Source organism: Monodon monoceros, unplaced genomic scaffold, assembly GCF_005190385.1.
Source record: "Monodon monoceros isolate NGI ecotype Baffin Bay Population unplaced genomic scaffold, NGI_Narwhal_1 Super_Scaffold_4, whole genome shotgun sequence".
NCBI lineage: Eukaryota > Metazoa > Chordata > Mammalia > Artiodactyla > Monodontidae > Monodon > Monodon monoceros.
The window spans coordinates 3526116-3542522 of record NW_021703781.1 but is presented as its reverse complement, the minus strand read 5'-3'; the positions used below and the strand labels follow the sequence as shown (position 1 = coordinate 3542522).

The 16407-nt window shown below is 51.2% G+C and overlaps 2 protein-coding genes across 5 annotated transcripts in view; one reads left to right on the top strand and one right to left on the bottom strand.

Annotated features, from left to right (window-relative positions):
* The window catches only part of PCNX2 (pecanex 2), a 278141-nt gene extending 275951 nt beyond the window's left edge, over positions 1–2190 (top strand). Inside the window, exon 35 of the mRNA XM_029200853.1 lies at positions 1164–2190. Coding sequence (XP_029056686.1) covers positions 1164–1325 — 162 coding nt within the window. The 3' untranslated portion in view covers positions 1326–2190. The remainder of the gene's footprint in view (positions 1–1163) is intronic.
* Positions 2191–4385: 2195 nt separating this feature from the next.
* NTPCR (nucleoside-triphosphatase, cancer-related) overlaps positions 4386–16407 on the bottom strand; it is a 163150-nt gene continuing 151128 nt past the window's right edge. For 2 of the 4 annotated variants that reach the window (XM_029245312.1, XM_029245311.1), the window contains one exon: positions 10504–15314. In XM_029245312.1, the coding sequence (XP_029101145.1) occupies positions 14970–15314 (345 nt within the window). In that variant the 3' untranslated portion in view covers positions 10504–14969. Of the gene's footprint in view, positions 5710–10503; positions 15315–16407 lie in introns of those variants that run through there. The other 2 variants (XM_029245313.1, XM_029245314.1) reach the window with 2 other exon arrangements.

Here is a 16407-nt window from a genome sequence, read left to right as displayed (position 1 = left end):
AGCTCACCATCAGTTCCGAGCCACCAGATTTTACGGTGGCTCCCGAGATGGCTTTCTACTTTTACGCAGTTAAATGTTAGAGAGTGTTGAGGACTTTGCCCAAATAAACGGTTCCTTATCGAGAATCCCAAGCTGGCTGGCGTTGGATGAATAACTGGGCTTCACAAGTTAAGTACGTAAGTAAACACCCAGCCGCTCTCTTCTGTACTGTGGTAGGGAGAGAGAAATCGGAGATGTTAAGGCAAAAGCCGGCATCAGGTTGGAGACTTCCACGCTCCGTTTGAACGTTCACGCGCCGTCCTGCCCGCGGAGGGGCAGAGCCACAGGCTGCTGGCCTTCTGGTTCCGGGCGTGGGTATTTGGAGGTGGATGATGGGGGGCTCTGCCCTTACCCTCTTCCCAAAGGGAGAAGCCCTACAGGCCGGCGCCTCCCCGCGCCCGCAGGAGAAGCCATACAGTGGCACCTCCAGCCACCTTGAAACCAGGCCGGCATGCACCACCCTAAGAAAAGCCATGGCTTTGCAGCGACGGTGTGCTAGCCTTCAGGGCAGGGTTATGAGCATCCTGGAGTCCCAGGTTACTTTAGGAGTTTAAGTTAGATAGCCAAACATAAACAAACTTCCCTTTTTTCATTTCCTCAGTAACGGTGCACAAAGTATCGCAGCTCTCTGCCACCCCCAATGTGTGTTTAAGACAGTCTGTGGATGCAGCTCTGGGATTCTGGCCAATTCTCTCTCCCACAGGGATGGCTGGGTCCTTGGGACCGCGTGCAGCCACAATAAAAAGGCCTCGGTAATACTGTTTGGCATCAAACCTGCAGGAGTGAGCAGCTGTGCAGGACTCAATGTATATGAAGTGACATTGACCCAAACTCAGGAAATCCAGGCTCACAAGTGACCTCTTGCCCAAGGTCATGCTTTTCCAGGTTACCCGAGAAGAGGTCCCTATGTGCAGGGGCACCTCCCTCTGCCCGTGGCTCGGGCTGCATGCTCTGTCCTCAAAGAACCCCCCGCTTTGGCCCTCTGTAACTGGACCTGACTTTAGACTCTGACCCCAGGTTCCTGCCACACTGCCGGCTGGTACCTACAGCCGTGGGGTGGTCATCAGGGGAAGCAATCAGCTTTGCTGAGCCATCACTTGTTGCTTCTGTTTTCTCTTTGGAAGCACTTTTCCGAGCCGTGCGAACCCACGGAGGCCACTGAGCAGGGGCTGCTTCGAGATCGCCACGTGGCCGAGAACCTGCGGGTGATGTGCAGAAGGGCAAGCCAGGAGGACATGGGCCTGGACGACACGGCCTCCCAGCAGAGCGCTTCCGACGAGCAGTAGCTGAGCTCGGGCCGGAGAAGCCACGCCGTTGGGGAGGGACGCAAGCCCCCCCCCCCCAGCTTCTCCCCTGCGCTCCCCAAACTAAACAGCACAAAGAATGAGAGCCGGGAGATCCATCCTGTGGAAGATGAGTGCTGTGTACAAAACAGAATAACTTGATCTCAGGTTCTTGAAAAATATCTCACGTGATGAACACAAACCTTGACACCAGGCCTCCCTCCTGCTCTGGCACTCGCGGCCCCAGAGAGGCGGGACGCGGGAAGCACCCCTCCCAGAACTGGAAAATTCAAATAAAAGCCATGTTAACATCTTAAGACAACTCAAATAGAGCACATAAATAATTCCTTCCGGTCCTGATGAAAATAAGACAGCTGCATGCTAAACGACTGGCATTTTGTATGTCACTGTTACTGTGGAAAAGAGGCGGACAGCAGTGCGTATCTCACCATGAGCTGGTCCAACGCGCTGATGTCCAGTCTACATATAAACATCTCACTTCCTTATAATATTTATGCAGTAAGTATAAACCAGTGACAGCTTTACTGCAAAAAAAATGGGATAGTGCATGCAGTCACGTCCAAAGCATCCTGTGAAAGGAGCCAACCATCCCCAGCAACGTGAGTGCAGAAGTCTAGTTGAGGCAGGTCACGGAGGGCCGCCTAGGAATGATGCCAACTGCAGTCACAGCAACGTCCTGCAAGAAGCCAGGCCCCGTCTCGCCCAGCGCTCCTGTGTGCTTCCCAGGAATGCACGCCTGTTTCCAAGCCAAGCAATCCTTACCGCGTCACAGGACATTTGCACATACCTTTGTTTTTGGAATTAAAATGTTTACAGTTATTGCTGTGTCCAGTTGTTTGAGTTCTGCTGAAACTGTTGTCACTTCTAAAAAAAACCAAAAAACAACAAAAGAAATACCACATCCTTCACTGTAAGAATGACATTTAGGCAACTTCTTTTAAAAAAAAAATTACTTTTTATTAAAGTACAGTTGATTTACAATGTTGTGTTAGTTTCAGGTATACAGCAAAGTGATTCAGTTATACACGTATATATTCTTTTTCAGATTCTTTTTTTTAATTGAAGTATAGTTGATTTATAATGCTGTAGGCAAATTCTGAGACAGCTTTTCTCATCTTAAGATTCCCATCAGGTAGAGCAGAAACCTGGCTTCTTCCTGACATGAGGGAGGAAGAAGGGATCGTAGAACACAGTCCATGGAGAATATCATCCCTGACCTGGCGAACCGTCACTTTTGGAAAGGCCTAAATAGTTAGGGATACTCAATTTGGAAACAGTCACACAAATTTCTTAAAGGTACCTGGAGTTTGGAAGTGTAGGCAGAGGGGAGGGTATTGCAGAGAATTCCTTACCCCTTGGAAGTAGATGGCAATATTCTTTTTTTTATAAAATAAGAATTAGAAATTAATAACCATAGGTAGACTCTGTATAATCGGAGACACAGTGCATGACTCTCAAATCAGCAATCCCTGGAGGTGCACTCCTTATTTCTGATGGATTTGCAGACGTCTGTCTAAAGAGAAGCTGCTAGAACCTCACCGCAGTCCTCCAAGTCGGCTCAAGCAAACCTGGCCGGCAGTTCCCGAAATTCTTTTGGGCAACATTGCAGCCAAGCCCTCAGGACTAAAGGGCAGCCTTGAGCTGTGAGCATGGCCTCCCCATATAGGGTGGCCACTTGAATTAGGTAAGACAATGACCCACGCCCAGCAGCATTCAGACTGGGCACTCCTCGGGCCTCCACAAGTAGGAAACACAGAGTCACCGCTTCCCCAGCAAGTGAGAGCTGCTCAAAGAGCTGGGAGAGCAGTCTGCAGGGACAGCGCGATGCAGGTGAGAAGGCAGACACGATGCGGGTACTCCTGCCACCGGAGATTCGAGAGCTGCTTTTCCGACTGCTGGGTTACTGCTCATCCCGCTTCTCTGGCAGCCTTTTGGGACGCAGCGGGAGAAGGAAAGGTGTAGTTTACCCACATCGGGGCCAGACTCCTCAGACAGGGATGCCACCCTCTGCGTTGTCTATAGCAGTAAAGCCACCTGAGTGTACGCTCTGAGCGTGTGCACACGTAGACCCACGGGTGAGATCATGGCTGGATCCCCTCCAGGATCCTTAATGGACTGTCAACAACGCGGCCACGTGACTTTTTTCAAGGGTTGCAAACAACTTTTATATTTACAACTCATGAGCTTGTTAATCTGATCTTCAGCGAGTCAACTGTTTATCAGAGCGTATTCCTTGCAAAATATTGTATTATTAGTCCCCATTTAGAGGAGATTTTCCGAAGGTGACATTTCTTGCTGGAGTTATTCACCTGTTCTGCCAGAACAGAGCTAAAGAGTTATTTATTTTCTACATTTCTACAGTTATTTATTTTCTACATTTTCTACATTTATTTTCTACATTCTTCTCCTCTAAAGATAATATAAACTGTAGTGCTCGGTCTTCTATAAATCACGGGGCTAACCTGGCATTACTGATTTTCATTTCTGCCGTGTGTGTTAAAGCCACCTGCCTGGCAAGTCGTTTTCGAAAACCGCTTTGGTGCACTGACCTCTCCTGGCCCATGAAACGGGCATCGCAAGGCCTGTTCCCCAAGCCCTCCTCTCAAGCCTGCTCCACTTTCCTACTGTTTTGTCCCAAGTCACAAGCACCTGCCATCAGCTGCCCCCAGCGCCCCTACTCCCACGCGGTCTTCCCAGACAGCATTCTACAAACACGAGACAGACGGAGAAGGAGGGGGGAGGCCCATCCCACTTTCCTGGGCCATCACTGCTCCCCGCCCCGCACCTGACCACTTATGGCTTGACGGTGCCCCCTCTTCCTCAGCCACCACAGTCAGAGAGGTCACAGGCCGTGACTTTAAAGGACCATCTCCCTGACACGTGCCAATTCAAGAGAAGAAAAGAAACCATTTGGGGGACTTCCCTGGCGGTCCAGTGGTTAGGGCCCCAGGTTCGATCCCTGGTCAGGGAACTAAGATCCCACATGCCCCTCGGCTTGGCCAAAAAAACCCCATTTTTAAAAATACTGTGTGTGTCCTGCCACTAGGTTCTTCAGAACCATTTTTTTTTTTTTTTTTTTGGTTCCATATATATGTGTTAGCATACGGTATTTGTTTTTCTCTTTCTGACTTGCTTCCTGCACTGTCCAATGCCCCAGGGCCCAGCTCATGGGACACCTCGCTCCACAGATGCCCGGACCGGTCAGAGGTCATATTCAAGGGCACACCCGGCATAAGCACCAGCTGGGTTTGTAGCTAAGGCTAAAGAAATCCTGGTAATTCATAGTTCTTCACCAAAACTGGCCTAAAGACACTGAACTGGTTATCGTCATTGTGTCCCATCAACCCCTGAGAGGGCAGCTGTTATCCTCTGTGAGCTCTGGGGCTTCAGTGGTCTGTCCCACGGGGCCCTGCCCAGGCTGCACCTTCTCTCTCTGCACCGTCTTCCCCGCAGCCCGGGCCCCGGCCCCAGGCGCTCCCCAGGGGATCACGAGGACGCCTGAGGGTGGTTTCCGTCAGGCTGTGGCGACGCCTTCCTTTGATGGCACCCACTTCCCTCTTTTCTGGGAGGGAAACAGGGCCCAGGAAGGTTTGCGAACTTGTCTAAATGAGTGGGGCCAAAGTGCGGCTCTGACCTGAAGCCCCGCTGGGTACCCAGCGCTACCAACATTTCTACAGACTGCTCGTCCCTCCCACGCGAGGACCCACATGCGTGCGATCATCACATCTACCTTTATTTTATTAAGCAATAAGCAAACAGATAAACAGTAAGAGATGGGGAGGGGGAAGGACCGAAAATGGCTCTTTTTTGAAATACTGATTTTTTTTAAAAATCAAGTAACTGTTATCCCTCTACGTTGCGGGAGACTCCAGCTGCTCCTGGAGGGGGATTTAATCTTCCTGACATGCGAAACTGATCAGGCAGTGAACTCTTTTCTCCCCCTTGTTCCCTGAACACATTTATAAACTTCAATCAATGGGGGAAAATTCCAACTAATACTCCGAAAACCATTTCTCATTTCATAATTTACCCAAATCATATGCACAACGGCAAGAGGAAATAAACAGAAATCTCTCAGCGTAAATAAGCCACAGTGGGCTGTTAATCTTGTCGAGTCAATCCAGCATTAAGGCTAATTTGATCTTTTAAACATGTTATGGAAAACAGCTGTCGGGCTTTCTTTGGAAAAGCCTCCAAGATTTCATAAACCCGAAGGCCAAAAACCTGGACAGGCAGGGAACTGAGGCTCCTCTCCAAGAGATGTGTTCACGTGCAGAAAAGCAGGGACAAGTCGTCTTCACTTCCGGCCACTCTGCACACACGTCACAATCTCTGGCAGAAGGTGATTTCTGTTTTCCTTGGTGACCTGTGGGAAGAAGCAAGAAAGGGCGCTTCAGAGTCCCTTTCTTTTCCTTCAATTACCTACTCTGCCAGGTAATATTCTAAAAGAAGAGCCTGAAAGGTGAGGGGTGTTTTAGAAAGTGTGACCCAGGCGAGGTACGACCAAGGGAGGAAGCCCAGGTCCTCCAGAGAGCTCTGAAAACTGGGCCGGTGGACTCGAATCCCACCACCAGCTTCTGTGAAGCTGCGGCTCAAACAGTGAAAGTGCGTTTTGATGACGGAAGGATTTTTAACCGGAAAAGGGCTATGAATTGAACCCTGGGAGGGATGATGGGAATGCAGGCTGGGACGTGGCCCCTGAGCTCAGCCTGACCTGGACAGAAGGATGCCTGAGTGAAGCCGGGAGAACCTGTGCTTCAGGTGGGCACTGGCCCTCCAGGCGGGCCCACTGAGTGCGGCCCCACTGGCGCTGGGTCACACCCAGGATTCTGGGATGCTCTGAAGGTCAGTAATCTACTCACCTCTCCGTGAGCTTATTAGCAAATCTGCACGTTGCAAGAAACCTCCGACACCAGTCAACCCTGCACGTGAATGACGAGGAAGCAGGAGCCCAGAGAAGGGCAGGGCTTTTCCTGAGCTCTCAGAGGTAGCGCAGGCGCAGTGCAGACTAGGACACAGGCCCCTGCATCCCGGTGTGCTACCTCTATGATCAACAGTTACAAAAACAAACAAAACTAACAGTTTATTCAAGCTCTCTCCGATGATCTGTGTTATATTTTTCTTTCTGTCACTACCACAGGCCCATGGAGTACAGCTCGAGCATCCAGACGCCCCCAGGCAGCTGGGTGGGGGGCTGCGCCCCGAGCACGGGCAGAGCCGCCTCTCCTCCCATCACCAGTGCCTTCCTCGGTGGCCCACACAACACTCAGCACGCTCTGCTGGTGGGCAAGGTGCTGGGGATGGCGAGACTCAGACCAGGACCTTGACCTCACGGAGCCCGCAGACCAGACGGGGGGCAGACGTGGACAGCAGTGAGAGCAGGGTTGCAGAGGGTCCCTGAGAGAGTCTGGGAGGCACGGGGAGCTGGGGGACCAGGAAAGGCTTCCGCAGGCGGTTATGCCCGAGTTGCATCTGACAGGTGGACGCCGGGAGAAGGGCACCGGCAGAGAGAAGGGCCGAGCAGAGAATCACATGGAGAGGAGGTGCGTGCGGCCGGAAGACCTTGAGCGGGTTCGGGGTGCGAGGTCCCCGAGAGGAGACGGGCCTGGTCCCGCTACAGGCCCTCCCCCCCGCCGCGGGGGGCAGGGGCCCCGGCTCGGGAGGTGAACGCGCGTCTGGAGGAAACGCGCAGTGGACCTCACCGCCTGGGGCTCCTGCATCCCACATCCTTCTTGCAAGAGCGCGGCGCCTCTGCCGCACCAGAGCTGCCCACGGCCCTGGGGACCTCCTGACCATCTGAGTCCCGAAAGGACGGAGCCAAGAGGCGGAGGCCGGTCCCCTGACGGTGGTGTCTGAGGATGCCGCCCACTGGACCCCGGGCAGCCCTGGCTCCACCGAAAGGAGGACCATCCACCCCGTCTTCGCCTTGATGACAAACCGCCCATCCGCATGAGGCTTCGTTGCCATTCTGGCTTACACTGGCCCGAGCCCGTTCTTGCGGAGAGCATCCGAGGGAGTCCCCGCCGTGGACGGAGGATCGGGGTGGCAGTGGCACGCAGGGAGGGCAGGAGGACATGCGGGCCCTCGGCCCCCGCCTCCGCCCTGGCCTCACGAGGAGTCCCCGAGGCTCTGCCATCAGGGTCCCTGAGGGCTCACTGCAGGCCCAGAAGGGCCACCTCCTCTGATGGGGACATTTCATCACCTCCTTTACACACGTGAGAGAGACGGTGAGATGCTGAGCTGGGAGAGGAGGAGAGAGACGGACCCAAGAGGGAAGAAAAACAGGGGCAACGGTGGCAGCGGGGGTGGGGGAGGAGGGGCCAGGCACCGCCCCGCTCCCTCGGACGTCCCCAAGGGGGCCCCGGCTCCGCCATCCAGCTCCAGAGGAGCCGCTGCTGGTGGATCTCGGGCACCGGAGGTCAGCAGGTCCGCACTGGACACTTCTGACGTCGTTCAAGTATAAACTGAAGCCGGTGCGATGAGACACGTGAAGAAACAGGGTCAGCAGGCTGCTGGTAGGATTTCTTCCCCTGGGTCATCACTAAGGCTTCACTTCCAGTCTTTGAAGCCCTCAGCCCTCGGAAAGAATGGCTGGGGCGGGGGGATGAAGGGAAGTGAAGGGTGATGAGGTGGAAACCCCGCTACCCAAGACTCCGGTCCTGGGGGCAGGCTGTTCAAGTGGCCCAGCGGAGGCCTGCAGAGAAGCAGGATTTAACAGGCGGGAGGCTCAGAGATGATAAAAGAAGAGCCCCAGAGAGCACCGCCAAGCTGCAGGGCCACAGTTCCGCTGTCACGCAGGTGTCCTGCTGGAGCCCAGCCCACCGTCCTCCGGGAGCTGCGGGGCTGCAGCAGGGACAGGGTCCACCCGCCCCCAGCGCGCTGAGAACGTCTCCAAGCCTTGCATAGAAAAAGAACAAAGGATAAAAACTAGAAAAGACACATTCTGCTGACTTCTCACTAAAACCTGGTGAACAGAATACTAATATTCCGCCGCCCCCTTGGATTTCTCTAGGATGACTTCTGAAGGTTATGCAGTAAGATCTGTATGCAAAGCCGTTTACAGCGTTCAGTTACCACGTTCCTTTCCAGCCAAGACAAACCCTCAGATGCGAGAACAAGCACAGCATCGTCTGTCAACTCAGGGACGCTTCCCTTTCGGGAGAATTCTGGTCTACTTTTTATTCTACCCCCAGACTTTTGGTGGCAGAAAAGCCCTTCCTGAGAGGCTAACGAGAAGAGGGCACTGGGGGCTGGGAGGGAAAAGGAGGTGAGGACTGCAGAAAGGACCCCGGCGTCCTCGCCCTCTCCTCCCACCGTGCCCTGCCCAGGGCTGCAGGAGGTGCCCGGCCTCAGGCCCCTAGGAAATTGGACCACGAGTTCCAGGGTGATGGGGCTGTGTCACATTCCTCCTGCGTCTAGCACAGGGTGGGTGCTCCATCAATGCTTATCATATTCTAAGCAGAGGAGGGTCTTTGAAATAGAGCTGAGCGGTTAAATACAGATTATGAAGACTCTGGCCTATTAGGCATCTGAGTGGCTCTGAGCCTCCTGGGACCAGGGAAGGGCCTAAGACTGGCCTATCAGTCAATGACTTGGGCGCCGTAACATCAGGAAGGCTGTGCACATATGGACAGAGGAACAGGCAGGGAAAAAAAATGCCTCTTCGTGTATACACTATGTGCAAGAAAGCACAACAAAACCACATACATTTCCTTGAAACTGTGTGGGAAGTACCCTGACAAGTTTTAAATAAGCAAGGGGATTGAAAAAAGAAATTAATTTGACAATGCTCATTATTATACATTAACACATAACAAAAGGATTACTAGTCTCTCCGTTTCACATTGTCTCCATTTCGTTTTATTGAACCTAAAAATAGGCTCATTCATGAATTCAAACCCTCTAACCCTACTTTCCCTTGAAGTTTAAAGGCTCTAAACCAAGAATTATTTTGCCAGTGGGGTTTTCGGGAACCCAGTGCCCATGGGATGGGACTATGCTTCCATGGCAACGCCGCTTCTCTTGGGAGGCGGCAGGAGGGGCACAATGGTTCTTTGTTTCCGTGGCAACGCCACTTCCCTCGGGAGGAGGAAGGAGAGGGGATGGTTCTTTGTTTGGGTGTCCTGACTTCTGCGTGAGTGTACAGCGTAGCTTTACTGAGCTATAATTCATATACCAAAAAATTCAACCTCGGGCAGAATTCGGTGGCTTTTAGTAGATTCCCAGTCGTGCAGTCATCAGCACTATCTATCTGGAGTATTTTCATCACGCCCTCCCCGCCCGCCCCCAATTACCCTCACTCTCAATCACTACACTCACTCCTTCGCCCCAGGTGTTGGCAACCACTAACCAATTTTTTTTGTCTATAGATGTGCCTATTCTGGACATTCCGTGCAGATGGAATCGTACAGTGCGGAATCCTCTGTGACAGGCTTCCTTCCCTTGGTGTCACGTGACGTAAACTCCTCCACGTTGAGCACACGTCACCACGGCATTCCCTCTTACTGTCCAGTGATGCCCCATCGTGTGTGTACACCACACCTTGTTTGTTTGTTCATCGGCTGATGGACATTTGGGCTGTCACTTTTTGGCTGCTATGAACACCAGTGTACAAGTTTTTGTTTGAACACACGTTTTCAATTCTTTTGGATACACACTTACAAGTGGAATTGCCGAGTTATACGGTGATCCCACGTCTACCTTTTTGACGAACTGCTGCATCTTTACAGTCCCAGCAGCAGGGTATGAGGCCTCCAATTTCTCCACATCCTCACTGACACTATTTTCCATTTCTTTCCTTTAATTTCACTATAGCCATCCCAGCAATGTGCAGTGCTAGCTCACTGTGGTTTTGGTTTGCACTGCCCTAAAAACTAATGGTGTTACAACATATTTTCATGTGCTTATCAACAATTTGCCTATCTTTGGAGAAACGTCTTTTCAGATTCTTTGCTCCTTTTTTAATTGGTTTATTTGTTGTTTTATTATTGAGTTGTAAGAGTTCTCTATGTATTCTGGGATACACGAAGTCCCTTATCAGATATATGATTCTTAGTTTTTCCCATCCTGTGGGTTGTCATTTTACTTTCTTGACAGTGTCCTTTGAAGCACAAAAATTTTAAATTTTGGTGAAGTTCACTGTATCTACTTTTCTCTCGTCACTTGTGCTTTTGGTGTTGGAACAAATAAGACTCTGCCTAACCCAAGTTTACAGAGACTTACTCCTATATTTTCTTCTAAGAGTTCAATAGTTTCATTCTTACATGTAGATCTACGGTCTGTTTTGAGTTAATTTTTGTGTCTGATGTGAGGTAAGGGTCCGGCTTCATTCTTTTGGATGTGGATGTCCAGTTTTCCAGCACCTTTTGCTGAAAAACAATTTTTTCTTCATTAACTTGTCCTGGCACTCTTGTTGAAGATCAGTTGATCGCAGATGCAAGGGTTTATTTTTGGACTTTCAACTCTATTCTGACAATCTACGTGTCTGTCCCTGTGCCAGCACCACACTGTCTTGATTCCTGTAGCTTTGCAGTAAGTTTTGAAATTGGGAAGTATGAGTCTTCCAACATTTTATGATTGTTTGAGCTGGGTCCTTTAAATTTCCATATGAATTTTAGGATTAGCTTGTTAATTTCTACAGAAAACCCTGCCTACTGACTTTTGACCTAAAGGTTGGCAGGTGTATGCTCATTCCTGTACCTACAGAAGTCTGTGACCCAGAAACAGCATCAAATTCCTGGTGAGATGAAAATGGTTTATACCCTGCTTGGTTAAAAAACCCGTGGCCAGGAGGAGTAAGAGGAGGTCTAAAAATTTCCAAATTGGAGGGAAGCTGGGACCTAGTTCCCATCTTTCTTGTGATCTTGCAATCCACGGGCAAAAACTAAAAGAAGAAAAACTGCTTTATGGACAAAAACAAGTTTAAGTGGCTCTGAATTCAGAACAGTAGAACAGATTTTAGTTACAGTAACATTTTTCTAAAGTAGAAAGACCAAGTACTTTCCAGGGATCTTAGATTTCAAATCATCTGAACCACCCCTCCCCACGAAGGTAACACACATCAGGGCTACGGTAACACTCAGGCTTGGGAGTCAACGGACCGAGGTCTGAATCCTGGCTGTGCCCCTACTAACCGAACAACCTCAGACAAGGCCCGCCAGCTCTCACTGATGACCAGGCTGCCGTGACGTCCCCGACGCACTGATGGACCTCAACACCTCCCCCAGGTGCCCCAGGACTGGTGGCCACCCTGGCAGCTCAATCCCCGTTCCTGAGACTCCGGGCGTCTCTCCTCTCTCCTGTCCCCTCAGGGGACAACATTCTCCAGCATCTTCATGAAGGAGAGATTTCACAGGAAATCAAGTGAAATATGCTTTGGAAATGCCACCAACATGACCAAACTCACATTTTTTTGTTAGAAGTGACAGGCAGGGAGAGACATATTTTTTCACGTTGTGAGTCAGAGAAGGATGAAAGCAGTACGAGAGCTCCTGCTGGAATCTGGACCCGTGAAGGTCTTCACCTCTCGTCTCTGCAGCACTGACATTACCATTAAATGTCTTCTGACATGTGGTCTCCTATAACCTAATATTGAAATAAATTTAAAACAGTTTTCAGTGGCTACACTCGGCATTAAACTACAGAAGAAATTAGGAAAACATTTAACCAAACTTCTGAGAGGGAAACATAATTTTCGGGAAGAGAAGCTTCAATGCCTGAACCTGCACCAGGATAGAAGTTTCTATATTACTGAATTCCACAGGTCCCTGTGGCCCTGGATTTTATTTTTTTAGTCTGTTCTTTCTTGGGCAATTTCTACTGTTTCACCCTCAGGTTCACTGATTCCATCCTCTGTCATCTCCATTCTGCTGGTGGGTCTACCCACGGACTTTGGCGTTCAGTTACTCTATTTTACATTCTAAAATGCTCACTTCATTCTTCCTTACAGCTTCTGTATCTTTGTTGAAACTTTCAATTTCTTGGCCGAGAATTTCTATTTTTCATTTGTTTCCAGTGGGTTTGTAATTGCTCACTGAGGCATTTTTATGATGGCTGTTTGAAAATCTCTGCCCTATAATTCCAACATCCGTGACGTCTTGCTGTTGGCATGTCGGCTGTTTCTCTCACTCTGGCTGATTTTCCTGGTTCTTGGCATGACAAGTGATTTCCAATCGTGTCTCTTGTGCTGTTCCTGGGGTCCTGAGGTCCCTGGCCAGCGCGCCTTCTTCCCTCTACCATTCAGGTCTTCTTATGTTTGTTTTATGTACAACGTCCAAGGTTTTTATCTGACTTAGGAGGAGCGACAGGGAGCAGTGTGTCTATTCCACTTTGTCTAGGACTGGAAGTGTCCTCAGGGGTTTTTCTGAAAAGTAAGGCTCTGTTTACCTGACCCTGTTAAGAAGAAGAGTCTGGATAATGTGAATAACTTCTGAGTTACTGTGAATACTTTCCCAGTATCATGGCCTCAGTCCCATCTCCACATCATCTGTGAGCACAGGGAAGCTGCCCTCCGCATTTTACATAGCATAATCCCGATCTGGAATGTTCCTTCGTTTCCCCACTTCCCCCTTCCAAAACCCAGCCAAGAACCACTTCCTTCCGGACAACTTTCCCTACTCCTGTTCACACAAATCTCTCTTCCCACCTCCAGATTTGGACTGTCCCTTGGTCTGTTTTTCTTGAGGTAAGGGAATACACCTCACATGTGCTTGTACCATGGACCAAGTGTCGGATGCGAAGGATGCTCTCAAAAATGAATTCAGGCAACTTTGCTGCATATTAGAAAGGCAAAGGACCAAAGAAATATCTAATCCAGCCCCTAAATTTGCAGATAAGGAAAATAAGATTCTTCATTTATAAAATACGCACCAAAAGATCACACGAGCCCCAGAGGAACACAAGAAAGACAAGAATAACGGGGTTGCTTACAGAATTAACCAGAAGCTAATCACTTTTACATCATTAGGAGCCAGGATTACCTTGCCTAGAGAATAACCTCCTAGCTTAGAGAGGAGAAAATGTGGTGTTGTCTTAATATACAGCACTGGTTTCTGGACGTAAGAGTCAACTGCAGTCCCACTGCTGGGTTATTAGTCTGCAGAGGCAGCCAGGCCTTGGACTTTAGCATCAGCACTTCCCCAGCCCTCCAGCCTGGAAGCTGTCTGACCTGAAGACTAATTGTCTTTCATGATCTCTCATTATTCATTGTCTCTATTTCCAGAGAAACTCGACAATCACAACCCAAAACTCTAATACGGAAGCCACGTGAAATAACGGATAGAGGAGGTGACATACAACTCTGCAGACAAGGCCCATGTCCACCGAGGAAGCGACCCTGCCTGGCTCTCAGGCCTCCCCTGTTCGCCACCTCCTCCCCCACCGCCGGTCCCCAGGGACCACAGTGCCCTGGTGTTGCATTTATCCATATCTGAAACTGCCTAGATGCTTGCTTGCGTTTCTCTCATCTAGCCCCTCCATTAGAATGTCGGCTCCATGAGGACAAAGACGCGGTCTGTCTGGTTCATCACCAAGACTTAGTGTGAGGCCGAGCGCACAGGAGATGCTCAATCCGTATTTACCAAGTAAGAGAATAAACGAATGCAGCAACGCACAAACAGATTTCTCCAAGTCTGGCTGGTCTAATAACCCTAACGGCTGTCTACTGCCCCAAAGGTACCCTGGACACTTGGGTGACAACGTGTGCATGTCCCCCTGGGGCCAGCCGGCCCTGGGGACATGTAACCAGCGGTGTGAGGCGCTCACTGGCTCTCTGCAGCTAGAGCACACGCCCGGCCCTCCCACAGAAGTGGCCCTGCCAGCCCCACTGTTTCACCTGGCGCCGGCAGGGGGTCGGCAGAGAGGGACAAGCAGAGTGACGTGGCCGCACTGATGCAAACCAACCGAGGCGGCACAGGGAGGACAGTGCCTGACAAAGAGGGGCACAGAGAGACGGCGGGAGAGAAGGGCAAGTCTGCGGGCAAAGTGCCGGCAGTGCCACCAGAGCCCCTGACAACCGGCCCAGACGCTGCCCCTGACGTACTCGTCCTCCACACGTGCTCCGCTCCAGGGCTTCTCCCACGGCAGGGGCCCCAGAGCCCCCGAGGGCTGGCGAAGACAGGTTCCTGGGCCACGCCCAGAGCCAGATTCACCTGTTCTGGGCAGGGTGTCTTACCAGCTGGCTACCTGACATGTGGCCAGTGTGACTGAGGAAAAGATTTCTCTAATTTAATTCCGTTTAATTTAAATGTAAATAGTCCCGTGTGGCTAATGGCCACGGCACTGCACGGTGCAGACAGCACATTTCCATCCTAGTGGAAACTTCTCTGGACGGTGCTACTCTACAGCATCTGGAGACTGTGCTTCAAACTGTAGCCACAGCTTCTCCCCACAAGCAGGAGGCGGCCAGTTTCAAAGGGAAACCTTTAAAATGAGACGGCACTCATTTGCCTCTGTACCCTCATCGCCCTGGGGGGAGATGCGCTCAGACCCAGAGCACTGCTGCCCGGGCGCTGATGCTGGCAAGGCCCCGGCGCCTGGTGAGGAGGGCACCGCAGGAGGGGCAGATGCCTCAGGCGGCTCCCCGCAGGCACATCTGCTTTGGCATCCAGCAGAGGTATAACTTCGCTTCTATAACTCGCCTATATTCTGCCACGAGAGGAAAAAAAATACCACTAACTCAAAGCCAAAGGTGTATCTAGAGCCACGTGCTGTTTCAGGGCACCCGCTCCACGCCTGCGGGTAGAGAGGCCCGGGGGTACTCACACTGAACACCTTAATGTCGTTTCGGGTTCTTATCTCTTCCACGAGGGCCAGCGGTTTTCCTTTGGGTACTGGGATGGTGCCAAGGACGACAGTCCCCAGGGTGGACAGCACCTGGCGAACGGCCTGGATGAACGGCTGACTGAAGAGCTCCATCTTCCCCACCTCGTCGATGACACACACGCTCTGCCCCGGGCCACCTCTGGGACCTGCCTGAGGATGACAGAGACACTAACTGGGACACCAGGTCACATGAGGCAACGGGCCCAGGGGTCCCCCTCCCCCGCCACTCACCAACTGACCGTCAGAGCAGGGAAGGCAGCCCCACTTCAGGAAGCAGGAGGCCGTCTGTCCGTCCACCCAGAGCAATCAACTGGTGGGAGCATCCAGGGGACCTGCCCTGGAGACCACAGCACCCAGAAAACTCAGCTCCCCGAGCACCCCGTTTCCCTGGCGATTTCCGCTCTTCTGGAATGGTCCTGATAATGGCCAGGCTTTATATTTGTATACACCCAGGCAATAAGCAGGCTTAAAAGAACCGAGGCAGCAGGGAGCCTTTGGGAACTGGGAGCCCTTGTCAGTTGTTTCGATTTTGAGTTGTATGATGGCCTGTCTGCTGGGAGGAGGTGACCGCTGCGGCCAGATGCCTGTGTATTTCCCAATCTGCGCTACGAGGGTCGGTGGAAAGGAATGAAAATGAAAAGAGAAGGAGTCCTGGTTAAAAAAAAAAAAAAAAAAAAGTGAGCACGTTGTGCCCTTTAATCTCAGCTTCCCCTGCTAGTGACTTTATACCAATGCACTTCCACTATGTCCTTGAAGACCCCTCTAGGAAGAGGTGGGGCAGCCAGCCTCCAAGAGTCCTCATTATTCCCAGCTCCTGGGATGTGCACCCTGTGCAGACCCCTCCCCACAGTACCAGGGTGGGTCTGTGTGATCACCAGAGACTGACAGCACGCAAAAAAGACTGCTGTTTCTGTCTTGGTCTCAATCTCTATCCATTCATCCATCCATCCATCCATCCACCTATCCTGGATCACCTGCTCGCAGGGAAGATGCCTGCCATGTTGCGAGGACACGCAGGCAGCTGACGGTGAGGTCCAGGTGATAAGGAACTGAGGCCTCATGTCAACAGCCAGGGAGGATCTCAGGCCTCCCAGCAACCATGACCGTGAACTTGGAAGCCTCAGGGCACTGCAGCCTCATGAGAGACCCTGAGCCTGAACCATTCAGCAAAGCCGTTCCTGGATTCCTGATCCAGGGAAACTGTGAGATTATAAGTGTTCGTTGTTTTAAACTGCTAGATCTT